The 27374-nt window shown below is 38.9% G+C and overlaps 1 protein-coding gene across 14 annotated transcripts in view; it reads right to left on the bottom strand.

Moving 5' to 3' along the window:
• Positions 1–27374, bottom strand: part of AMPH (amphiphysin) — a 120792-nt gene that overhangs the window by 31196 nt on the left and 62222 nt on the right. For 12 of the 14 annotated variants that reach the window (XM_037386516.1, XM_037386519.1, XM_037386518.1 and 9 more), the window contains exons 3-12: positions 21643–21697; positions 14908–15002; positions 12262–12357; positions 10804–10911; positions 10320–10405; positions 8321–8396; positions 7357–7439; positions 5557–5565; positions 4533–4671; positions 2911–3039 (exon numbers count right to left, since the gene is read on the bottom strand). In XM_037386516.1, the coding sequence (XP_037242413.1) occupies positions 2911–3039; positions 4533–4671; positions 5557–5565; positions 7357–7439; positions 8321–8396; positions 10320–10405; positions 10804–10911; positions 12262–12357; positions 14908–15002; positions 21643–21697 (876 nt within the window). The remainder of the gene's footprint in view (positions 1–2910; positions 3040–4532; positions 4672–5556; positions 5566–7356; positions 7440–8320; positions 8397–10319; positions 10406–10803; positions 10912–12261; positions 12358–14907; positions 15003–21642; positions 21698–27374) is intronic. The other 2 variants (XM_037386517.1, XM_037386528.1) reach the window with 1 other exon arrangement.

Raw genomic sequence — 27374 nt, 5'->3', positions numbered from 1 at the left:
CATAATCTGAAATGAATGGAAATGGAAAAGTTAATTATCTTTCAGTGAGGTTTGAGAATGAAGTTGTTATTTATGAGGACTGAATCAAATCAATAGGAGTCTTAGGCCATGCGTGATGACAGCTAAGGTATCTGCAGTGACAGGGTACTAATCACTGACTGCAAAAATTACCAGTAACTGTTACCCTCAGACCAAAATGAAGAGAATGCTTGTCTGTGTAACTTTAGGAACACAGGTCCAAATAAACATAAAGATTAATTGAGGTATCACATTAGACAGAGATTCAGGAGAAACGGGAACTTCAGGAAATCCCTCAATAAGGGACAAAGCTGTGACAGGAAGGCTTGCTAATAACTCTGTGCTAATTCCACCATAGCATGATGAAGCATAAATAAATGCCAGATTTGAAAGAGGTGGCTGTGGCAGAAGCAAGGTTGTACCTCTCAGAGGACAGGTACGCACAAGGGATGGAGAAGGCACAAGAAACCTGCAAGGACCACTGGAACTGTCATCCCCTCTCTGCACAGTCTGTACAAGCCTTAAAATAGCCCTAGCAGGTATGGGTCATTCACTTTAGAGCTGCCAGACACACTCAGACATGTTAAGTACCTGGAGGGAGCATACTGTAAAGACTTACAATGTCCAAGCTAGTAACTGGACACTAGGGAGAAAAAAAGAAATAAAGTAAGGAACACTCATTTCTAAATTATTCTTTCACCTGGTCACCCAGACATCACATCTTCTCGTCTCTTTCTTTTACTTAGCAGTAATTAAATCCATTCTTGACAGTGCATTAACCAGAAGTGTAAGCTACTTTGTTGAATCAGACCAAAATAACCAACAGCATCAAGCAGAACTGTCAGCATCTTGCACAACATCAGATCCATTAGTACTGTTTGGTAAAGAAAGATGAACAACAATTACAGGCTATTTGTGTTCTGGAAGAGAGAACTGTTTGGCCAGTTTGTAATCCTCTCTGAAACATGGGATTAAAGCAGCAAAGCTCTTATTCATCAGCCGGTTGCTTTTGTGCCTCTGTGAGCAGAGTGCTAGAGACACCAGTGGTGGTCCTTTGGGAAGTCCTGCACCATTAGAGGGCTCTGCAGGCTCGATAGTTTCCTCCACACTGCCCAACAAGGGCTCTGGGAGTACAGGAGATGTCGTAAGCACAGAAACTCATAAGAGAAGTAAGTCCATGTTTCTTATGGATTTCATGCAGTATATTTTAAATAACTGGTTCTCTTATAGAAGGCTATAAAACCTATACATCACAATGTTTGGGTATGTCTGTACATGCTCAGAGATCTCAGATACAGTAAGGATGCTTTAGTGATGGGGGTGGGTTTTGTGCAGGGAGAAGTGCAGATGATTCATGAGAAGGTGGCCACAGAATAGCTTAGGTCATTCCCAGGTCATTGACTGGGGAGGAGGGAGGGACATAAATCACTCATTGAAGGGAGATCAGTTTTTCCTTGATAGATAAGAGAAAGCTTACAGTTCTCAGGCGTACACCCCATCTTTATTATGCCATTCTACTTTTCTACCAATCTCTGGTAGAAAAGATGTAAAGAATCTGGAAATCTGATTTACACTCATTTAAAGCCCTGTTTCAGTGTCATCTCTTAATTGAAAAGCCAACTGATTCTATTTTTGCTTCCTTTGCTGGCTTGACAGGTGAAGGTTAGGTGGATACAGCATTTAATGCAGGGAGCCACATCTAGCACAGGTTACACTGACTCTTGCCACTGATGTCAAGGATCATGCTCCCAGAGCGATAACTCCCATGAAGTCAGGGTACAATGATGCAACAGACCTGCAATCTCACTTCAGCAGGATGCCCCAGCAGTGGCTGCACACTGGGAACTGCCATTAATTCTTTAATTGCATGGGGACTTAACTATAAATAACTCTTTTCCCAACAGATCCATATAGGCAGCAATGCCTTTTTCTTCCCTCCACAAGGAAACAAAGCATCACATGTTCAAATTTTCTAAAATAATTTTGGTTTTCATTGCTGTGTCTAAATTCTCCTGTGTTTTTAAATGAATTAGTATAAAAACAATAATTCACATGAAAACAAAAATTCATAAACATTCTGCATAAGCTTCAGATCTGCATATTTCTCCCCAGTCTACCAGACACAGGCTCAGATTTCAGAGTTGTAATTACCATAATAGAAACAGTCCATTATTGAACAACCAGCAGTTACTATAACTGCATAAAAGCTGAATAATTGAATACAAATTATGCAGACTTATTTTACAACATTGGCTTTTCTGTTTGTTATATACAATTTTTTAACATGTTGTAATTTCATAATAATTGATAAAAGTAATTTTGATCACTCTTCTGCTGTGTAGCTAATATTTCTATGAGTCAAAACCAAGTGGATGAATAATATAGCCAGAGCAGCCTTTTATACCTGCAAAAAGTTGATTAAACCAGCCAGGTTCCATTTTTTTTAGACTGATCAAAAGAAAAAAGGAATAGTTTTTATGATTTTGATGGAAGAAACAGAAATAATGAAGGATGACACAAAGTACCACTTGAGATTCTTAGGATTAGAAAAAAAGCATCTTAGATGAACTCTCAGCTTGTAATGTAACCTGGATGCAGTTAAATCTCAAACGTGACTGCTTCACAGTATTTTTAGTCAGGCCTCTCAGAAAATCTATTTTTTTTTCAACATGTTACCAATGTTAGCCCTTTTGAGTGATTATGTGTGGCCTATGCAAAGTTAAAACACTGCGTGTGTGACCCTTTCAAGATAACATAAAATGCTAATTATGCCTCTGCCTTCAGCTTGCACCCTCCTCCTCCCTCCACACAGATATCACCCCCAAGGCCACTGTTTTGGAGAACTGAGGGTAATTGCAGGTTTGGACCCATAAACTGTCCTCTGAGGCTTACCTGTGATGGGGTCGTCACATTAATTTCCGGGACAAAGTTGTCGTCAAAGAAGTTAATGATGTTCTCCTGTTGCAACTCCTTCGTGGGTGTGAGCTTAGGCAGTGGTGGGACTGGCGGACCTTTCCTCAGCTAGACAGACAGCAAAAATATCATAGACCAGTTCAAGGATAAAAGAAAGAGCTTTAAGCTAGGCCTAAACAATTTGTGTCAGGATTTTATCGCTGCCTTAAATGTGGGCATAAGTCATGGGTTGAAAGGAAACGTTTGGTTGTTTACCTCCAAATGCCTCAAAATAAACATTGTGGGGAAAAAACCCAACTCTATGCTTCAAAAACATTCCAACTTAAGGTTTAAGATGTCATACAAAAACATTTCTTGGCTGATTTTTTTCTGCTGTGACAGGCATGCAGTGCAGGACACTTCCTCTCCTATGCAGCCCATAGTGGGAATGGTGGTACTGCACAGTACCAGGCTTCTGCAGCTTTTTGGCTTCTTAAATTCATTCCTGTTTAGCTTTGGGATTTTGTCCCTGCCCACCTGTCGCTACCTTTAAAGCCTACTTAATGCTAAGACCATATCATCTCCAGGAACCACAGTACCTCAAAGGTGCTTAGGTTACTAATTCCCCGTGCTCTCCAGAGATTCACATAACTATGACAGACTAATGGCTTGGAATAATACCAAATACTATTGGGTAATTTAAAAACCTGTCAAAATACCGAGGGAAAAAAAAATCCACAAAAAATCCTTGGGTGGTATAGTGACATAACACCATTGGCACCAGTAAGACTAAACTGAGTCCTACCAGATGAATATTCAAGCAGTGAGGCATCACATTTTGGGAGAGAGACAAAACAAGTGTGCTCACATGTAACTAAATGCAAAACTAAATTTCTTCTGATGTGCCCCCACCATAGAAATAGCAATCAGCACAGCAGCTATCCCAATTCTGAAAACATCAGTAATATCAATGTAAGTCTTTGATATGTTCGTTAAGTATCGTGTACAACTCATGCTACAGAAGAAACTGATGCATGAAACTGATTCTTATTTCACCAATAACACGACTCCAGTGACTCCGTGTCAAACTTCTCAGTTCAGTGTTAAGAACAACCAATAAGCCTTTACTTATCAGTAATTATTCACAGCAGTTTTTAAGCTAGCTCTATTATATACTGTTTCATAGGCTTGCCAGACAGTGATACTCACTGGCTAATTTTTATCCAGTCTAAGCATAAATTTGAAGATGAATGAAGTGCAGAAGTACGTAATGTACTGAAATCCACAAGGAGGTTTTAGAAATAGGTTTTTCAAACACTGCTGGTATACGGATCCTTAGAGACTAAGCAACTTTTTAAGAAGTATTCTGTTTTGTTGCCACAAGTGGCTCCAGTTTACTGGGCACCTTAAACGTTCTTCATTCCCCCTTATACAAAAACCACTTTCCACCCATGCTTGTGACACAGGGATGAATAACCAGTGAACAGAACAGAGTGCAACAGAGCCAGTGGCCTGCCTATCAGTTCTCAGTCACAGCCCAGATGAAAAATCCATCATATACATCACCTCAGCTATCTTTTACTGCACTAGAGGGCAGTTTCTCCTTCTACGTTTCTGCTTACCTGTGTGGGTGACTTAGGCCGGGCTGGTGCCGGAGATGCTGGTGCCAGCATATGATTGGGACTAGCAGTAGGGCTAGGCAGGGGAGAGACCTCCTCTGGTGGTGATGGTGTTTTTGCAATGCGGAGTGGACCTGAATCACTAGACAGAAACAAAGCAATGGTGAGTATCATGCTGACTTATTACCTTGACAATGTGATGCAACAGCTGAACTGGATCCCTGATGTAATGCCAGGGACCACAAAAGGCAGCACATACTGGAGATGAACCGAGCCATTATATAATGACTAAAGCTAAAACTGCAATCAAATTACATTAAAATTCAGTGATCTACAGCATCAAAGGAATTTCTAATTTTGAGTGATCTTGATTTTTGGAGTATCTGTTTACCTGACCATTATAACTTGAGGGAAACAGAGTACCTGCATTTTTTCAGATTCTGTATTTGAAATAATGCCTTACATGTAAATTTGTAACTATCATAAAATGTGAGATGGAATTATTGTCTTCATTTCACACAGTTCCCAGAATAAAAGGCTCTAAACATAAAAACCCCAGGGGAAAGCATAACAACGAATAACGCAAATAATTTTAAAAGCTCAGCAACTTGAGAAAGGTTTCAATAAAATAAAATATAACTAAGATTATTATAAAGATGTCAGTATTTAGAGGGACAGTCACCACAACAAACAAGCAGTAGTCATGTGACTTCAGCAGAGCTCTGCTGATGCTAAGAAAAGGTCTGGTGAAGTCCTGAGAAGGGATCTGTCTTTCCCATGAAAGGACGCAGTGCAAACACTGACACGTATTCAGCTACCTAGAAATGCTGAAAGCTTACAACTCAGGGGGGCTATAAACTATGGCACTCAACAACCACAGTACTCAGTAAGAGAAGAGCAACTCCTACACATCTTCACAGAGAACAGAAGCACTACCTGATTGAGGAGACCACAGCATAAACATGTTCCTAATGCTAACACAAGAAAAATTCATTCCTTGGAAAGGATAGACTTAGCTCACACTCACCACCTCTTTCTGTGGAAATATTAAAAAAAGAAAAAATAAGCAGTTGTTAAGAAATTTCTTTCCCCGGTACAATATTTGCCTTCAGGATAGAGCATTCAGTAGCATACAAATTTTTAAGATGTTTCTTTTTATACAGTTCTTTCAAGGAAAGATTAGATACTGTACTTGTCTAGTATCTACTTCTCATGCATCTAAAAAGCAAAGCTGTTTCATCTTACAAAGACCCACTCCTGAGTAGCCTTTTAGAGCATCATAACTAATAATGGAAGTCAAAACCTATCCAGATTTTCACACAAGGCTCTATGAACAGTACAGAAAAACAGATAACATGGTAACTAAAAAAATAATGTATTTTTAAAAACATTTAAAAAATAATTTAGGAAAACCAGACTGCATTAACCTATCTCTACCCATTTGCAGCAGTAATTATCTTTTTCTCTCACTGATGGAATGAGTAATTCAGTGGGAATGAGCATGTGAATACTGGACATGGTCTAGGAAACACAGGTGGACAAAATATCTGTCGATTACAAAAACTGCTTGAAGTTTTCAAAAACTACATTATTTTTCATCCCATAAAAGTATTTTACAAATCTTTTATGGAAACATAGTCCAGCTTGTAGGTCTGTCCTAAAGGGGCTAGAAGTGGTGATGCATAAGCCAACAGCTCTGGAGGCAGTGTGTTAAGCCTATGTGAGCATGGATTAACATCGAACTAATCCAAAACAAAAATTTTGGACATGTTCTTAATAAAGTAGTTCTGAATTTTGCACTAGGTCAGAAGGTTCAATATTTCATTCTTTGTTCTTTCAAAGTGAGATCAAAACAAATGTACAAATATCAGCCATATGTCTGAGGCAGATGCTATGTTGTTTGGGCAGTCTTAATTGTTGCTAATCTGAGTCCAACTTGAGGGCAAATTAGCAGTAGCTTGTAACATTGTTCTGATTGCTTCTGATGAACTGGGATTGGCTGGAAATTCAGCATTTATGTACTCACTCTAAGTATCATTGTGTTTTGGTAAGTCTTACTGTTTTATAACTTCAACCTCTTCTGCCTACCACTGTTACAGTACCAAGAGATCAAATTATGGCAGAGATGCTACATTTGTTGCAAGCAAAAAATCAAAAATACTGCGCTGGCATCCACCAACCTTACCAAAGCACCATGTGATTTTAAACTTTTTCTGATTTTCTTTTTTATTTTTTTTTTAATTTTAAGACAAGATTTCTCTTGAAAGTAATTAAAAATATGGTATTTTGTAACATTCTTTTAACTTCAGCTTTTCAGCTTTTATGATGCTCTTTTAGATCACATTTCTTAACTTTTCCCCACGAGGAGAAAAGATAAAAGCTGACTTACAAAGGTTGGGATTCACATCTAATCATATGCCTTTAGGAGCTAAACCCATATATAAATATTTCAAGGCTTTAAAAAAAAAAATGAGAGTTAGAAACTTTGCTGTAAACTAAGTATCTAAGAATAAATGAGCTATAATACTCTGCAGGTGCAACTTGGTTTAACAGCCTACAAAATGAACTAGGCTAAACTGCAACAGCTGAGAATCCAGCCTTTATTTTTTTTAAAAAGAAAAAATAAGTGGGTAATAAAGAAAGTTTTGCACCTTTACTCATGTTAGAAGAACTTAATCCAAGGCATCTTCATCTACCATCCTGAACAAACAGACCCAGTGACCATATTGTGCAGCAATTGTTACACAGGGTGTAGGTGATTACTACATATGCTAAAATCCACAAAGCCTACTGCAACACAATTCGTTAAAAAAAGCAGTAAATTCACCTTGGGGCCCCTTGAATGGTGAAGGCCTTGTCTGCATGCTGATCTCCCAGCTTCGTCATCACTTCATATAGTTTGTGACATAGCTGAGAAAACAAAACACTTGTCTGAGTTTATATGAAGCACTACTGTCATGATTAAACCTGGTTTGATAACTGATAATTTTAAAATGGCAAACAGATCCTTCCAAAAATACTCAGTGTCATGTATATCAAAAGGCTAAGTGGAAACGTATCAAAATCCATAGAATCAAAGAGAACAGCAGTTCTTCAAAAACATAAGCTGGTCCTCAGAGAACAAGTTTCTAAGTGTGACTGACTGCTGCCTGATCTCTGATGAAGGAGGTTTGAATTTGAAGCAACATGGGTAGCTGAGAAGGTTCATGTTTTCCTCTCAAAAACCTAATCCAAATTTACGTGGAACTTCAGTTAAACAAGATTTCCAAACACTTTTGGTTCCTATTAGTAGGTTACTATAGATAATACACTACCACTTACCAAGGTACATTCAAAAGATTCTCACTGCTCACTGAAACTGCTCAATGTGCCTAACAGTCACAGATATAATGCTGCATTGCTGACAATGCATATAACAGTCTTGAAGGGAATGCTTGACATGTTTTTCTTGTACTGATTAAAGCAATGAGATGCTTAGCAATTGGTCATGGAAAAAATGCTAAGGGCAAAAGTATGCTAAAAAGAATGGAGAAGTTATCAAAATAGAAAGTGAATTTAGTGCTACAACTGATAATGCACTGTAATCCAAAATTCTACAGGCTGCCTCTTCCTTAAGAAGAGTAGAAAAATGGCAAGTAGAGATGAATACAAAGGTTATACTATAAATCTGGATCTAGGGCAAACTCTCATGTGTGCCTCTGCTAGAGTTTTACTGCTGCATTACAAGACATTTGCTTGCTGTTATGCATATCACATAATCCATTATATATGAGATATTTATTTTTACTCACTAAAGCTATTTCCTTGTGAAACTTGGCTTCAAGGCTGGATACATTTTTGAAGGTGTTCACATAGAAGCCAACTCGTCTACGGAGGATGGCACAAAGAAAGGAAAAAGAATAAAAGATAAGGGTGAGAGGGCCACAAAGGCAAATAAATTATTGTTTTTCCAGACTACAACCAACATTCTTGATTGTTACTATTCTCAGCCAAGCACATAAGTGGGTTGAATGTCAAAACTTCAGACTAGTTCGCTCATGATTATTTCTGTTTGTGTTAAGAACTATCATACTTCACACCACACAGAGTGAACTGAGTTTAGACTACTCCACTGCGGAGGGCTTCTGCTTGTTTTAGAGAAGGGGAAGACTGCAAAAGGATTGGCATGGCTGCAGCACAAGCACACAGAATGCGAGTGCTCTGGGCACACCATCTCCCACCGGGCAGCAGGCAACCATTGACTGAAAGGAGAGCAGCACTGCGAGCAGCTGTGTCCTAAATACTATTGCAGCACCGACGTGATACAGGCGCGTCTGGAGGCAGCTTTCAGGTATACAGCTCAGTACAGCCTGGGCATCGTGTCCCAAGCTCAGCCATACTTACAGAAATCAGCCCTGAAATACATGCATATGTATGCAAGAGAAAATAATTTCTAATATAGACTAGATATTTTTACACATGCAGTCAAAAATATGCTTGCTTGGGGTGAGTGATCCCACACCTCTTGTACACTTAGAAACTAGAAGGTGTTTTGTTAGGGTTTGAATTATTCTTTTTCCTATTTAAAACTTTCATGTGTAATTTCTCCAAACTTTTATTAACAAGAACCATTTTTGGCACAAGAATAAGCCTTTAAAATGTCAACTCAATGGATCATTTTCTTGCCGAGGAATTGTAATAACGGAAAAAAAAGGACTCTGAAAGCATTCTAAATTATGCCTATTGCTCAAATCAAATTCTACCTTTCCCTGAGACTAGTTAGTAGGCAACACATATATTAAAATAAAAAGGCCTTTACACTAAATCATTGATTTGCAGTTTTACATTTAGTAAGCCCATAAAATATGTATCTTGAAGCGCTAAGAAGCTTTTCAACTGAAATAGGCAGAAACACAGCAGGAAAATCCTCTATTGATCTTAAATATAACAGGAATTAATTTGGAAGGCAGAGAAGACAAAGGATACTACAGTGACTCACAAACCATTTCCACTCCAGATTGTCACTTGGTAGAGAACATAGCACACTAATGAGATGCTTATTTTTCTACCACTTTTGTTCTCCTGTTATTTTGTCTAAATTTTCTGTACAAATGCAATTCATGGTTAAACATCCCAAATGAATGATCTATGCCATCAAATGCTTTTACATCACAGACATAGTCAGTGCATTCTGATGTAGTTATGACATAGTTTTTTCCTTCTTCTACTGCTTTGGTAGTACCTTGGTGTCATAAAGGTATATATTTATTGACACAAAATATTTATACATTTCTAAGGTCTTTTGGTTTTTTTGATACTTTTACAGAAAAATGACCTTTAAGTAGACCAATAGCAGAACACAAAAGCATGTGGCTTATGTGTACAGTTACTTTTGTCAGTGGAAACATTTGATCCTTTTTATTAAGAGTGGCTTTTTTTTTTTAAAAAAAAAAAAAAGAAAAAAGGATCAGCTGTCTCCCCACAAGGTGTCTCAGAAAGGTTATGGTTATGGTAGTCATGATCTGCTGTTCTGTGCTCTGACACAATTCTTTACCCATAAAATGGAAAACTTTTTGCACTTCAGTGAAGATATGATAATGAGTCTTAAGTACCAAGATACACTAAAAGAAATAAGTATAAATACACTTACAGTAAGTATAATTTCAGATCATTTACAGGCATTTCCCCTTTTGTTATTTCAAAAAGATAATGGATGGGATCAAACCATTTTCTATCAGCTCATTAAAATCCCCTAGTTCCCTTTCCTCACTCCCCCTTTATGCTTTCCAGACAATATCTGCCTAGGCTTACCGTGACCACAGAGATGGCAACTCTTCTTGTAAATCAGTGTTAAACTCTTCAAACACTTTCTGTGCTTTTTGAAATTCTTCTTCTGCCTAAACCAAAATGAAACAGGGTGACTTCTGCAATCACTATGACATAGCATAACCTGCCAAAATTGGTTTTGTGCTTGTTTTGGTAGGTCTTTTAAAATTTTTATTATCAATCGATGTGACTTAGTCCCACACCATGCAGGCCAACACAGGACTTGCTGTCCCCTCAGTCTCATCAAGAGAGGAAGTTAGGGCTCAAATGGGACTCATTCCTGAAAGAGGCTACGCATGCCCTCCACATGCACCAAAACACTTAACACACACTTATGCTTAAGGATATCATTATTTCAATTTCTGAGAGAGAAAAAAGAAACAATTTTTTTTTTGCTCTGTCTCTGCACAGAAACAAATTTCATCCAAGCTCCCTAGGTCTTCTGCCAGCATCCTTCTGATTGTGCTACCTTGGTAATTCTGCCTTCATCTTTTCTTTTTGAGCTCTGTAGGGCTTCTAGATGATGCCTTGCACTGTCGTAGTCCACTAGCTTTCTGCTTCGTTTTGCAATGCGAGTCTGTACAGGGGTAGAAACGAAAGTCATCACAAATAGCACTTCTTAAACTGCTATTTTACCTATGCCTTCATGTAAGTTTTTCACATGTTTTTATTCTCCCTTATCTGCTGTTCATATCTGAATTACTATATCATGTAGGAACACGGACATGGTAAAAGAGACAAACAAATCACCTTATTTTAAATAAGGAACACATTCTGAGATTATTTGGAAGGGGTTTCTGGGGTTGTAGGGCTTACAGGCCTTAGAAGTGAGACGTCATTGTTATGCATGGCTTGTCTCATTCTCCAGAGTAAGTGGACCTGTTAAACTCATGGTAACACCATCTTTTTCCCTTATATATAACATGAAAATTTAATAAATACTTAAATATTTTTTTCTAATGTTCTCAGTATAGTTGCTGTGGTACATAACTAAGATAACTGGGGTTCAACATAAAACTCGAATTCTAATCTACCTGCTATAATTCTTTTAAAACTGAACACAAGTCCTTCAATATGTACTGACTTTACAAAGCTATATATTAGATCTAAATTCCACAGGCTGAGAGGGCATAAAGAGTAGTTCGATTTGCAAGCAAGTTTGAGACTGAACGTCAGTAATGTTGGGATTTTTTTATTATTTTTTCTTTAGTCCCTGAGGTAAATGACAAAGGGGATACCTACTCAGCTATAAACCATCACTAAGAATTTCCAGCTATGTTGATACGGTCATGTTCAAATGTAAAAGTAACTACTTCTCACCCGTAATGATTCTTTATCCCTACACATTTCATTTAGCAACCATCTCCCTGGACCGAACAGGCATCTAGGAGAGGCTAGAATCTGCATAACAGTCTCTCCTGATGTGTATTACAAAATCTTTTTATAACTAATTAAAAGACAGGAACCATGGATTAGTTAAGAGAAAGATGCTTAGATACTCACAGCTGCATTTAGTCAATTACAAAAGGCCTGCTTTTCATGTTGTAATTTACCTGGCATTTTAGCAGCTGAAGCACTTAATGTCTCCCTGTTGAGGTCAGTGAGAATTATCTCATACCAAATAAACAGGAGCATGAAAAAACGTAAAAGTTTTTTCTCCAAAGGCTAATTTACTTCCAAGTACTACTGCATGAAAAATATTTTTATTCACTTGGAAAATCAGTGCAGCCTAATGTCAGGGATTTACTTACAGAACATCTTTTACATTGCAGGAGAGAACTACATCCACCTCTTCCCCCAATTCCCGCCCGCCCCCCCCCCCCCTTTTTTTTTTTAAATTTTTCTTTGTTTTTTTTTTCTTTTCTATTTATTGTATGACTCAACAGTAATTTTACAAACTGTCCTTTATAGGAGATCATTACTGTACTTTGATATCAGGAAACTGTCCTAGATATGTATCCAAGGTCAATAATGACCCATCCACCAGTTTTTGATGAAAGTCTTCCCAAAGTTCATCACATTTCTGTAAAGGTAGAAAAGACAAAAATGCGCTTAGTAGTTTAATTCCACTCCAAACCTAGGAGAAATACAAATGTAATTGGTAAAGATTAATCTTGCTGATGTTTTAAAATGTTCTTTGTGGCAATAAATCAGATTGCACTTACAAGTTAAATGAAAAGGAATACCTTGATGTTGCAAGTTTTAATTCACAACAAAAGATTTAGGTTAATAACTAGCTTGTGTTTCCATTCTTTCAAATAGTAATTGCTATGTGAAAATAAGGATATCATGGATTCAGGTTCTTCCTCAGTATTTTGGGTCCCTGAGGGTCAACAACACAGAATCTGAAGCTGCCCTAGCTCTCACACCTAAGTACATTCACTGATGATAAATCTTCCTTGCAGAGAAAAGAAGTAGAACTAAAAGTAGAAAAGTAAATAAAACATAGGAAAAAATAAAGCAGGTTTCCCATCAATTGCAAGGATTTTTAAGCTTAGCTTTCCTTGGTCATTTTTAAAATAAAAGCGGTGGAGACCTACCTTATGAAAGGTCTTTCCATCCAATACTTTTTGTGCCATTAAGATACATTTGATGACATGGCTCATGCACAGAGCTGTACCTCGTACAGCTAGGGAACTGAGATGCCAGATATGAAAGATGCCAACATCAGCAGTTACAGTGCTTTTCCCCAGTCCCCTTTGCAGCTCTGAGATAGTCACTGAGAGACACCCCTTGTAGTTTTCTGTTTTTTAAGAACTTGTTCATGCAGTTGATGTGACAAGGACCCTGTGGGGAGCAGGGTGAGATTCCTGGCCAGAAGCAAATCCTGTTACATAGAGACAGTGCTCGAGGTCCTGGGTTCTCAACTGAACAAGTCATTAGCACATGTTAGACATCCTGATCCCCCTCTGCTTTGCACATTTCAAAAATTACTGAGCTCCCTCCTTTGATGGGAGGGAAGCTAAAGGGGGTGAGCGCTGCTCTGCAGGGCTGTTATCCCCACCGGTAAGTCCGGAAAGCTATTCCCTAGTGTTTGTTTTACCATGAGCTACTATAGGGCATATTATAAATGCTGTGTGATGCCAGTATTCATATCATTCGTTTCCTACACTAACGGAGTCCTTAGTGAATTATCACAATTTATTAATCATGCTTAAAAGAAATACTTCATTTATTAACACAATATTTAATCATGGTGGTCTACAGAGCAGCACAGCATTAGATCATAGGAAGCAAGCAAGCAACTGCCAGCGTTGTGCATCTGCCTTTGTATCTGGCTGAGACATATTTTGGACAAATAAAAATCACGGATGTTTTCTGAAAGCTAATGCACTCAAAAAACATTGTTGAAGAGCTCCTTAAGCCAACATCTTCCTACCGTACAGAGGAAGATCATTTAGGTGGATCCCTTTTGGACTGATCATTTGTATCCTGGACTGCACAAATATATTGTTCTTTTTTACTCTAGGTTGAGGGACACATAAATCTACATTTGTGATAATATAGGGAAAAAAAAGTCAGAGGCAGAGATTTTGTAATATTGCCCACACAAGTATCTTTTTAAGAAGACACACCTAACATTTATCCCTATATCTAATAGAGATTAAGAGCCAATTTTTGGTCCTTTCACACACAACTACAGATTTCTGAGCGTGAAATCTAATAGTCTGCAGATACAAGATAAGGTGCTACAGCAACATGCAGTAGAAGATCTCCCAGTTTAACCTAAAACAATATAAATGGTATGGTATCTTAACTTATACAGTTTGGAAGTTGGATGTTTTTAAAATCAAAAACTCCTCAGCACCATGGAAGGGTAGAGGAAAGCAGCCATAGAGAAGAAAAGTAATCATTATGTGGATTTGGGAAGACTACTCTGTCTTCTAGATTCTTGCTGATTGTATTATCCAGGAGGCATTGCAAACTGAATGCTAGGTAGTTAAAAGCTGCACCAATAACAGTTTGCATTTTCATGTCACCAGCAGCACATTTGCTGGCAGACTTGCAGAATTAAGGATGTTTAAGCAGGTAATTCAGAGCACCTCAAGTCAAGTTCCTGCAGTGTCCTCTAGAACAACCTATTCTTCTCTAATCACTGGAGGAAGCTAAAAAGGCTAAAATGAATGGTGCCGTGCAGCCTAGTTTGCCCTTAAATTCCAGATTCTTGTCAGAGAGAGGTGCATGTCCCATCAGATAGTCTGTTTAGTGCCACTGGCTCTACAGTTGTTACATAGCACACAAGTATAAGCAGATTTGATATTTTTTAACATTCAGTTGAACAGAGAATCTGACTGTAAAACTGCATGTATGATGCCTTGTACAAATTTGTCAATTGGTTGCTATCAGGACCAATTCTGCTCACTTACGTCAGCTAGTTTGTAAAATAGACGTTGCAAATCCAGCAGCTGGTCAGCAGGAGGTGCATTTCACAAGACCAATAATTTCTATGCTCAGAAAACAGGATTTAACGTGTAACAAAGAATGAAGGGAAATTTTGGATGTACACTTCTTAACAGCTCAGATTAATCCATTTGCAGCCAAAATACTTTTTTCTTCTTTCTTCACATCTTACCTCTCCAATCATTCTCACATCTTCTCGTCCGTACCAATCTGGCTCATATACTTCATGAAGAGACTCCGTAAGCTTCTTTGAGGCATCTTGCATCCCTGTAATTAGACAGAAGAAGGAACATAGAACTGCAAACTACATGAAGCAGTTGCTTAATATCTTTATTTTGACCACATGTACCCACTATACTATTCTCTCAGGCACATTTAGAATCTTCCTTTCAAGAGCTGGAACAAAACCTTTATTTTCACCCAGCTCCCCCAGGTTAACAAGAAATGCCCCTCACAGAAAGATTAACCCATATTTGTATGTAGGAAAAAAGTTTCTATCAGATTTCGGATTCCATTTTCTATTCTGAACTAAACATATCTGAATACGAGTAACAACTTGGAGGGTAGTCCTGCCCACTAAAGACATGTAATACCCAAATGAAAGATTATCACTGAAAAAATCAATCAAATAACAACCTGCCTTTGGTTATTCTCAGCTCTTCCACACTACAAAAGTTTCCTACATTGTCCATAATGAGTACCACCCTAACCTTTGTGGAAGAACAGGCATTTCCAGGGTGGCACAGTTAAAATGGCAGAGATTTACGGGAATTGCTGGCTATAAAAATGGATTTAAGAAAAAAACTAGGTCTGCCCTAAAGAAAAGCGCTCCCCAGAATGGGGGAGGTCACACACAGGGTAGAACATAACTCAGGATTTCTGTTTCCTTGTTTTCAAAGATATTTAAGTCTCAAGAGCTTTCAGGTGTAAAGTGAGAGTGGTTGAGATTGTTATTCTTCTACCTACAATAATGATAATAAGCAAAGAACTAGCAAAACCTGAGACAGGATCTGGGGAAAAGAGATGCCTCAACTTGGGGAGAGTACCATAATGGACCTTGTTTTATTAAGAATGTTTATTTTGTATGCTCACCCAGCAGCTTTAGAAGTATGTAGAGCCCAGCACTTAGTTACGCTTACAGCAGGTCTACAGAGAGGTGTGCTAAGCCAAACTGCATCAGTCACCTTTGGAGTTCTGACTACTCCAGGTGAAACAAGAATGGGGACTACTGATGGTTATCACTCTATAATGCACAGATGAGCTGGCTTAAATGTAAAGTAGCTTCAATGATATCGTGATAAAGAGACAACATCTGTCTTCAGTGAGATCAGTGTGACTCCAGTGAATAAATTATTGCCCTCCGTGAAGGCACTGGGGTTTGCCTTTCCATTTGGATAGAACACCATTACATTAGGTGTTAAATATGGTTCTGAATCCAGTGAAACCAAACAGATCTCACCTAACATGCTAAGTGTCAGTTCAGAATCAGTAATTTTAAAACAACTCTATTTCAACTTCTTTGCAAAATATGAACATTGCTAATTTTTTTACCTAGCATTATTTTTGTTTTGTAGAAACGACATTTTTTTCTCCAAAGTCTGTTTGCTGCAGCACATCTGTGCTGTCTTGAAAATTGTGTGTGATATTCTTGAAAAATGCTAGTGTGATATTCAGATTTAACTGCTTAGTGGTTTAGGATATAGGTTTAGAATTTAGGAATAACGTCAATATTTCTATTTTCTGCACAACTAAATGTTTAGAAGTGGAAAAGGAGAATTAATTTGAAAACTGTCTAGAAGAGCAGACTTGACCTAATCAGTAGCTATTCCACCATATTCTCCAAAACACATGCTCGAGATATGACAGGAAAATAAAAGCAGTAATGCACGCTTCCTAATATAAACATGGTGGTCTATGGAATGGGTGGGATAAGGAAAAAAGATACTGAAAAAGATGAAAGTAGATGGCTGTTCTCAGACCTTGGGTTCAAGGGAGAGAATGGTTTGGGAAAGGGGGCGAACAAGTACAAAGGAAACCGTGGTGTTCAGAGGCTACAGGCTTTCACCCTTAAATCAAAAGGTGCTGAGCCAAAACAGAGTATTTGATCTCTTCAGGGATTTTCTTGGGGATGCTTTTTAATGACAGAGCCAAGGTCAGAGAATTGGTATAGTGCAAGAACTTAAGATGCATTTCTTCCTTTCCTCCTCCGTGGTTAGTATTTAAGGATGATGTGTCACCAGCAAAGAAAGGGATCGTGAATAAAGGGTCTTTTTTTGCCTAAAATATGCCAGATTACAGTAAAATACAGATGATCTTCACATATTATTCCATGCAGGACTCATTTAAAACCTTTAATGTCACGGCAAATTAATCAACTCAGGAGGTAAGGCAAAACCAACACAGTATCGCTACGCTTAAGAAGGCTGCTTCTGTCCATGTAGGGTGAACACACAGACCAGGAAGGTTTGTGCATCCCTGCTCACTCTTGATCCCATCTGATACCTGAACTTCTGCCCTTAAGCACACTACATGCCAAACCTGCCACGTATGTTCTGCAGCAGGCAGGCTAGCACAGATGCTGGCTAATCCCTTCTGCAGCTTGCACTCAGCTTGGTCACGGAGAAGGCTTGGGTAGAGCACCTTTCCCTACACAAACAAGTACGACAAGACTTAGGCATATCTCTGCTGAAGAAAATAAACTTAATATCCTGTGCTTTAGACATATGAAACTTGCACCAACTTTTACACTTTTTTTCAATTCTAAGAATCTGGTAGTCCTCCATTCTACCACATTCCTGTAAAAGACGTCAACCAAATCCAGCTGCAGCATGAAGCAAGTGGACATTGCAGTACTTGGCTCCTTTAGTCAGGGGCTTCAGTCTGAGATTTCCACAGGTCAAGATCATCCGTCCTACTCACCCTGCTACTGCATCTATAGTAGCTTTACTGCAATACCCCAAAAATGAGTGTATCGGTACATACCAATCCAGTGGCTTCCCATTCTTTTTTGTGCCTGTGGGCATAAACTTACAATGTCCAATGATTTATTTTTTTTTATTTGTCTGGTTTTCACATAGAATTATTTCTTAGGCACTGATACCTTTTATGCATTATTCAGCACTAAAGTTAAGAGGATTAATGTCTCAGCCACAGACTGCAGGCTGTCTCTGCTGTTTTTAACTGCTATCACTGAGAAAGATAAACTGTCTAAAGCAAGTCATTAAAAAAGTAAGAAATGTGAAAAGGATTTTTACTGCTGATGGACAGTTAGAAATTTATATTTAATATCAGTTGTTTCATTTAGTACTGCTTCTTCTCAGTAATTGGGTCACTTATTTAATAACTACAAATGTCAAAATAATTGAATTGCTTAGGAAAAATCATGCTTAATAATCCAGTTACTGAAGTCTGAGGCTCTTGGATGAAATCATCCTTCTTCCTATGGGAAAGAGCCCTTGCCTCTGGAACCCCAAAGGACTCCTAGAGGCCCCCACATGGTAGGGATCCTGGGGTTGGCAGTGCAAAAGCATTCCCATGAAGCACCCTAGAGACAGCAGAGGGTAGGTGACCCTTTGCCATCACAGTTCCAATGTGCTCAAGCTCCCATGAAAATTGCAACTAGCCTGAGACCCCATGTTGGCCATAGGACCCATATACTGTGGGGTTTCCTTACTCCCCAGCAGGGAATCTAAGATGAATCATGGAGACAAACTGTTTTCCTGGTCGAGTGCGGCATCTTGGTCTGGCTCTTAATATTTAATTATTTGAGTGGGGAAGAAAGCTTCATGTGTGGTTCTCCAGGGAAATGACCTACCCTGCCATAAGGGCTGTATCTGTTATTGCTAGTTACCTGTTAGAGTTTCCATTAAATCATCTCATAATTAATTACTACATTTTACAGAAAGATCATGATTAGTTTTATTGCTTTAAGAAATGACAGAATTCATTTATAGATTAGCATGTCTGGAGAATATTTGCAGTTCTGTTGGCCACAGACAGACAGCTAGGCAGCAAAATGGCTTACAGATCTCCAAAATCTCCTCTTCCCTTCCTGTAGATCAGTTACTATTACTCACTACATTTAGCTACCTGAAAAGTATGGTGCTTCTTTTTCATGATGCAAGATTCCTTTTTACCTCTGCCACCTTGTCACCTGCATGAAGATCCAGGTTTATATCTGCACTGGTACTTGCAAAGAGCTCAGGGTAGAGAATGGGAGGCTGATTTTGGGTTTCTTTAACAATTGGCCCATAAAACCCTTCAAGTCATCGACAGCTCTCAAAAGCTTAAAAAAACCCCAGATCATGAAGTAGAGAACCCAGATACACGTTGCCAAGGAGACTGGAAGAGACAGAAGACCGAGATACAAGATGACTATTGCTGTAGGGGATAGTACAGAGTCTTGTCAGTACAAACACCACTGATACATAGCATATGTCAAACTACCATGCAGGTGAAATAAAAAAGCACATACAAGCCATTCGCAAGTTCAACAGTTTTATGGCATGGTTCTTTTGAGTCCTTGAGTAACCAGCAGTCAAGATCAAGATCCAGCTAAGATTAAGAGGCATCTCTGAGTGAGAGGAGTCTGAATAATGCAAAAATTCTTTTAGGAATGTGTGATACTAAACTTCAGACTATCAAGTATGTTAAAATGAACAGACATAGCGTCATACAAAGGCTCAATTGACCATTCCTTGCTTAAATTGTGCCCAGATCTTGTACTTCCAACTCCCAATATCCAGTCACTCAAAAGTTACGCAGTAAAACTTATTACTGGAGTTCGCAACATACCAGCTTCATAAAATGCTTTTGGTTTAAGTTTGCTATCTTGCCATCTCCTGAAACCCTTTAAAATGAACTGCTTTTCTCACACCTGTGAGAGTACAAGGATGTCAAGTGCATTATTTTCCAATTACATGATCAATCTTTTTCCCTGCAAAATGAGCCCCTTGATGACAGCATGACTACAAGGTTCAAATGTCCTAGGTGCAGAAATCCCACTCCAGTGCTAAATATGGGGGTTCCCATGCTTTTGTGCACAGCCACCCCAAAATCTTTTAATGATGGCAGTCCTTTGAAGAGTAGCAACAAAGAGACTGTACCTGTTGCTGGATCTGCTTTTGCCATTCAAAATCTGGAAAGGTCTTTGCCACTGCTGAGCTAGTCAGCTTTAGGAAAGCCCCAGAGAGCTGTGTATTGTAGACTACTGTCTCGGGGTGTCCTCTCACTCCACAGCACGAAGGTATGCCAAAATGTGTACCAAGGATGCCCACTGGTGTCTTGTTGGCTTTGGAGAACAACATTTTTAAGGCTTTTGCAAGCTGCTTATCACTGGGTCTTTTTTAAGACGTGAAGATAGCAAGGTGTTAGCAAACACTTTTCATTCTCAGTAAGAAAGTCCAAATTATTTTCAGATACGGACTTAGAGGCTGCAACAAGAGAAAGATGCTGTACAGAAAAGCATAACTAAAAAGGCAAAACTTGCACAGTGACAAATTTCACACCAGGTTAAAAACAAAATGATGCAAAGAGTAGCCCACTAGACAGTAAACCTGCAAAAGGACCTCAAATGCACAGTGTTAAGAAAAGAAGAGAAAAAGAGAGAGAAAGAAAATTAAAGATGGAGAGGAGGACTGTTGTCACCAACACGGAAATCAAAGCATCGTGTAAACAGTCAGCCTACATGACAGAAAAACCATCTGGCCAACAAACAGCCTCATCACGCTGCTTCTGAGTATCCATCTGATAATGTGTGTGGGGAAGTGATGACTGAAAAATAAGGAAGTAAAATCAGCATCCAATGGGTTCCCAAAAATGACTGATGCTGAAATTTCCTCTAAGAACAAAAGACATTGTGCAAATCCCTACAAGGCAAAATATCTTTTGTCTCATACCGGATTCTCCTTGCCAAACCCACCAGTAAAGAATAGATGGTCAAAGACATTAAGCTACTGCTTTGCTCCCCGTTTTACAATTCCCATCAAAACCATCTTTCTTGCCTGCCTGTCAACAGCTGCTGAAGCTTTATTATGACACTGATTTCCAGGGATGTTCATATTCATTTTTAACATTTTTCCTACTGGACCTGAGCCAGGTTAAAAATATATACACATACATATATGTATTTATACATTTATCACCACCCACCCCACCCCCACCCCCCATTAGTGTCCCTCTGTCAGTCACCAACTCTAATTCCCTTCCCTTTAGCACCTGGCCTCCAACTCCTCCAAAGAGAAGCAGCATGAGAAAGAGAATGCTCTGCATATGATGCTAAGTTGAGTGTGCTGGATTTACAAATGTCCAGCAGGATTTCAATAGCTGTTTACTTACTCTCTGATATTTAAGTGCTGGCCAGTGAGCTTTTGCTACTTGGATTTTCAATGTAGTCTCGAAAGAGATCACATTTGATTTTTAAATTTTTCAAAAAATGGATTGAGCAGTCAGAAATACATGAGAAATCACATAATCACAGAGACTTTGGTTTTGGAGGGAGATCATCATCCAACCAGTAATATTTGGAAATGTTGCAGATTAAGCAATTCCTTGCCTTGTATGGGGTATTTCATATTCTAGCATTTGCAAAGGTAAGTAACAAGATGTGTAGATTTTGTGGGTGCTCAAAATGCATGCAACATGAGAATCTACACAGAGGTCCTGCACATGGAAGACAGTCAGCGATGAGCCATGCATGCAAGACCGTACACACAAGTTGACACTGAAGGTGCAGAATCCCTAGGAACAGGCTACAGAGCCTGTGCTGGATCCAAAGCAGAAGTGTGGACTACTAATGACAAAAGCAGTATTACGTGTATTTGTCTTTGTATACCTTAAACAAGCCTACTTGTCTCAATTTAAAAATAAATTTGCTTTATGAAAATGTGATGTAAAATTTAAAAGGCACCTTTGATGGCTGCTAAATATCCTCTGAGCTCTCTCTGGAGCCTGGAACCCTCTGCCTGGAAAAGAAAAAAAAGCAAAAAAAAAAAAGTAAGGAAGTGAAAATACATTTCAGTTATGTTATTAAAAACACATTTCAGTTATATTTTATGCCTTAAAACATGCATACAGTATGTCAAACTTAAGAGCAAAAAGCAATTTCAGGAGCTATCTGATGAATTGTGCCACATGTTGCAAGCATGCAGAGGTTTATACAGAAAAGGTGGCCTGGCCAAGATGCTATGCATAGTGTCCTCTCTAGGCTAAAATGTCTGTGTTTATTTTATCAGTCATCTGCACAGGGAAGAAATCCAGCCAAAAACAGAGAGGTATATTTTACAGCCCAGGTCCAGTTCAAGTCAGCCTGGCCAATGTCCTAACCTCAAACACAAGGAAGTATAACCAAGAACAGTGCACCTCCACTGGAAACCACTCAAAGAGGGCCACTCTAGACTTGCAGAAAATTCATGATCTTATGTAAGAGGCTTACTACTTTTGTAGATTTCCAAGTATTTTAACATTTTAATATTATGCAAGCAAATAACTACTAAAACCAATAGCATTAGTTATTTTGTTTAGCCTGGCAGTGCACCTTGCAGTCTGCTGTGAAATCTCAATATTTCTTTGGCAAATACATCAAAATGATCTTTCTTTATCTTATACAACAGTCTTTGAAAAATGCAGACTAGATAAACCAAAAAGGATTGCTTTATCTCTGATTGTATCACAAGTTGGACTTCACATCCTTCCTATGATTTGCAATAAAATCCATGCTACACTATAGCACATACTTTATTGCTAAAAAGCTGCTGTCCAGGACACCTTTAATAGCCTGAAGATTTTGGAAATGCTCCCTATTTATCAGTTCCCATAGCCTTCAAATTATTTATTTAAGCAGCTGGAAACTACAGGAATATCAGCTTGCAGTCACATTTTCTCACATACAGCTACGCCATATGGAAAAAATCAGCTGTTTTGGAGTTTCTCTCATATTTTTTATGTGAAAGTCAGAACCTGAAAGGATGCATGTGTAAATACTTTAGAAGGCAGAGTCTCAACCGGTATAAGCTGTTATAACACCACTTAAGTCAAAGGACTTCTGATGTCAGTAAAGGATTTGCGATCAGTGACAGTGATGCTCATAGCATTCAGACGCAGAGGATCCTAAGAAATTCAGCTTGAAAGGGACCTGTGGGGCTTAGAATCCATCTACCTGCAGCCATTTTAAATCCAAATGGTAGTTCTTAAAAAATACTCACTTGCCTCACCAGTATACACATTGCAACGAAGATTATATCCACCAAACTCCCTTGCCTCTCCCAGCTCCCTGCAGGGAACTGAAGGCCTTTAGAACTGCATCAGAAACCCCCAAACTGCAATGCACTGTAAGAAGAGAGGAACTGTTTTAAAGTCTCACAAACAGTAAAAATGCCTGAGTGGGCTTTGAGAGCAGACAGAATTCACTTTACAGAGTCAACAAACAGAAGGTTGCTTTTATACTGATTTGATCTGAAGTGAAACTCCTTTCTGAACCTAAATAATTCTGAGCACAGGAACTGATTTCTGACCACAAGGGTGATATCTGAGAAGATGCTGAGTGACAGCAAGAGCACACAGCCCACCAATGGTTTGGGACCATATTCAACACTCCAAGGAAAGGCAAACTCTTCCCTTGCTTCGGGATCAAAGTTGCATGTCAAAGCAGGGGTCAGACAGGCACAGGCTGAGTAATCAGTGGATTAAACCTCAGACATTAATATTATTTACTTAGAACACAACAGAAAGATCTGAAAGTAGTGGCAGCTTGATGTTGTGTCCCTGAAGAAATCACATACATGTACATCTTCACACTGTTTAGTAAAAAGTACTACCCTAATGCCTCATAACAACACATTTTATCTTCTTACATAACATGGAGGCATCCTAACACACTTCAGAAGCTGACTTTTTGTCTGCTGCTTTCTGTGCTGGAATGGGAGGCAGCGAGATGACAGAAGTTGCCTGCTTTATGCAGAGCAAGGCATAAAGTGAACAACACCACCAGAGAGGAAAGGAGATTGAACCTGGGGGCAGGATGTCTCACTCTCAGATCTGAAGAAGAGTATCTGTAAACATGCAGAAGAAAAAAGAAGTTCCTGTTATATGCAGGCTAGGCTCATCCTGGGAGGATCCCTGGTACTCTGAGAAGTCACAGGAAGGTACAGAAATTGTCTTTCCAATTCATATCTTCTTTGGCCTGAGCACTTGCGGTGAAGAGTAGCAGCAGATACAGCAACTTGATTCTTCATCACAGTCCAGCTGAACACATACCCATACAATAACAGTTTTTAGTTATTAAAGAATTTCTGATGTTTGATGAGCAGCAAACCAGAGCTGGAAGGCCCTGTTAGCTGTCCTTATGACCAGGAAAAGGTCTGTATTTACTCATACACGTGCTGTTCTGTCACTAGGACTAAATGGTGTGTCAAGGACAAACGTTGCCCAAACACTATGTTTATACCTGTACTGCTGTGTAGTTTTACGACTGGTACCCTAAACTACTATGAGAGCTATTGTGGCTGGTTAGCATCCTGCATCATCAGCAACTGCTGCTCAGGAAAACGTATAAGAAAAATTCAAAGTAATAAAACAGGATGCAAATATTTTGTGATATATGCTGTTACAAATTCTGACAATTCATTCAAAAGAAAAATAGTAACATGCATCTCCCTCAGTCTACGTTATTAACAGGTCACAAACCACTGAAATATCTAAGCAGCATAGAGGTATACGAATTTTCCCTCATCAGCAAATGTATGTCACATGACATTAAAGCATATGTGGGCAAGGGCCAGCTCCCACTGAGTTTGAGAGATAATATCTCAGTTTCAACGGCAACAGAATTAGACCTTTCTATAAAATACCAGAAATAAAAATTTGCCTTCAAAAGTCCTCAGCACTGTAAATTCTGCAAAACATAACTCTGGTCTACACAATTTGCTACAGTAAACTCACTGTTAGTGAAGAAGGATGCACTTTAACTATCTAACAGGCTAATTAATATTCACAGGATGAAAATACTGCACAGCTGGCTCTTCACATCTTGCAAACTGTGACATACAGGTTTTTAAAAGCACTGTTGTAAACATTGCCACATCTTTTAATATTGTTCCTTCTTGATGTTTATTAATACATTCTTTCTCCTTTCTGGTCTATCAAAGCATCTGGTGGCTCTGAAACCACTGCTCCAAGTATCTTCATTAAAGCCATCAATTTCGTTAATTGAGGTGCAGCTTCTTGAAGGAGAATGAAAAGTAGGTGTCATTTTGCAGATGTTGCACTCCTCTGAAATAAGATTTCCCAAGAGAGCACTGATGCTTCCTTTGTCATTTCAAAATTTCTTTTATTTGTTCTACAGGAGGCAACAAAGTGAGTAAGAGTTTCATAAAACTCAAGAAAACTCCAGAAAGAAATCTCAGTAGCATATTTAATAGCAAGCTTTGCACAATCGGGTTGTTTAACAGCAGGCATGCTCTCACTGGACTCCAGCACCAGAAACTAGTGCTTTCAGCTCACCTGGTCGAACCCAACATACAAATCACCAAAAATCTCTCAGACAATCCTGTTAAACTGCACATGAGAGCAAGGGAGGCATGCTAACAACCCAAACCATCATCTGTTATTAGGAAAACTGACCCAGCTCTTCACAGAGATGTCGCAAACAACATGTTATTCTGAACTCTGTAGCACACAGTGTCGCTGTCAGATCCTCTTTTCTACTCTCTGGTCTTATTACAGTATTATGTAGCCAGTACAGGCACGTGCACCCAGTGAGATAAGGAGGCTCAGTGTTTCAGGATCTTGTCATCTACAGCCACAGCTCTTACACACCTCTACAGCAGCATTAAGCCTTTTCAGTACTACTGATTCTTCAATATGTTTAGTTTTGGCTTTCTTTTCAAAGAACAGTATTTAAGCATATCTTAGCACTGGAATTAAGACGAAGAACCCACAAAAACTTGATGATTAAAACCATAGAAAGCATGGTTTGTGTCGTACCAGCTTTTGCTTCCTGATGCCTTAGAAAAATCGTTGCTTCCACTCAGAAATTAAAGGCTATCTTGCCTCCCCGAAAGCTGGAATTGGATGACCTATTTGCAAGGCATCATTTATTCGCAGCTTTCCAGGCAGAACAGAAGAGTTTGATTTTTCTATCATGTCACACACAGGATGTAAACACAATACATCTTTACAGGAAAGGTCAGAACAGCATGTGCTTGATACTAAAAACACATAAATAATTCTGCTCTAGTGAGAGTCAAGAACACTGTCAATGCTGAACCTGGAGCATAGGTTAATTAATAACCTGCCCCATAGAAATGCAAACCAGATAATTATTAATACTGATACTGGAATTTTGTCATTCCATTGCTAAGACATCAGGGAAATAGCTCAAAAGAAAGCATCTTCTGTATCACCTGGAAGACATTCTTTATTGTAATGTGCAATTAGCCACAATGTAAAGCAGCACCATCTCTCTGTTTGCAAATACTTTAGGTAGTATTTACTGGTAGGTTGTTTAGGACAACTCAGAAGTATGAATGCGAAGGACTTTTGCATTAAGGGAAGCTTAACAACGTAAGTGGCTATTGGGACAAATCCATAATTCAATATGAAATATATCTGCATACCAGTGTACCCTATTTTACCATTTCTCAGTCTCCTTATAGTTCCTAGAACTGTCTCCCAAATTTTAGAATCTTTTCCTTAAAGAAATACATTTCTTCTTTCCTCTTTCTACAAGCTGTAAGATACCTGGGTTTTGAATTATTTGTCTGGTGCATCACTTGAAAAAAGTTGGCTTTGCCACCTTCTCTGGAAACATACAGGTTTTTAGCACCCCGGTACCTACCAGGACAGCACCAAATCTGTGGCCCAGCCACTAGTAAGGCTCAAGAGTAAGAATTTGATCATTCTAATTATTAAGTAACATGATGAGTTGAATGCATCAAATCAAACAGGCTCCTCAGACAATTTGAACTAATCCAAAAGCATGAAACTCTGAAGGTAAGAACCAGAAAGCTCTGCCTTAGGTTAGTAGTGACTCCTAGTAGCCAGGTGAGAAAGCCCTGTGCCTGCAGTGATGCTTAACTAACCCTTTTACTGAACCAATGGTCTCTCTTTCAGATGAGGACTGAACAGAAAATACTTGGTACCCTCCTTAAACGAAATTCCAACCTTCTTGCCTGACAGCTAAACCTCTCTCTCCCCAAGCTAGGATCCCACCTTGATATCTATTACGTGTTCCTACGAGCATACTCACGTCCTCATAGTAGGGCCCAGACTAATAGTTCTAACGAAAATTTGGGGTGTGCAAAGCCAGCAGGTGCAGAATATACATGTCTATGACTAAAAGTAATCTATACATCCTAAACGGTGAGCTAGGCTTTCTGAACATGTAGTTGGCCTTTGTTTATGCCAATAGCTGCATATCCATAGCTATATTCTAAAATAACATATATAAGCTATATACTAACAGGTCTGGTAGAAAACCGTCCAGAACTGTTTGTTGTGAACTGCATGACATTCAATCCACGTGTTAAAACCCAGAGCTGGGCTATGTCACCTATCCCCAGGGTCAATTATCCCAAAGGGCTCCTGAAGAAACATGTGCCAGTCTGCTTTAAAACCAATTGGAAACAACTTGATCATTCAACT

Source organism: Falco rusticolus, chromosome 4 (assembly GCF_015220075.1).
Source record: "Falco rusticolus isolate bFalRus1 chromosome 4, bFalRus1.pri, whole genome shotgun sequence".
In the NCBI taxonomy this organism is placed as follows: domain Eukaryota; kingdom Metazoa; phylum Chordata; class Aves; order Falconiformes; family Falconidae; genus Falco; species Falco rusticolus.
Note: the sequence above shows the minus strand (reverse complement) of the source record. Positions and strands in the feature narration are given on the sequence as shown.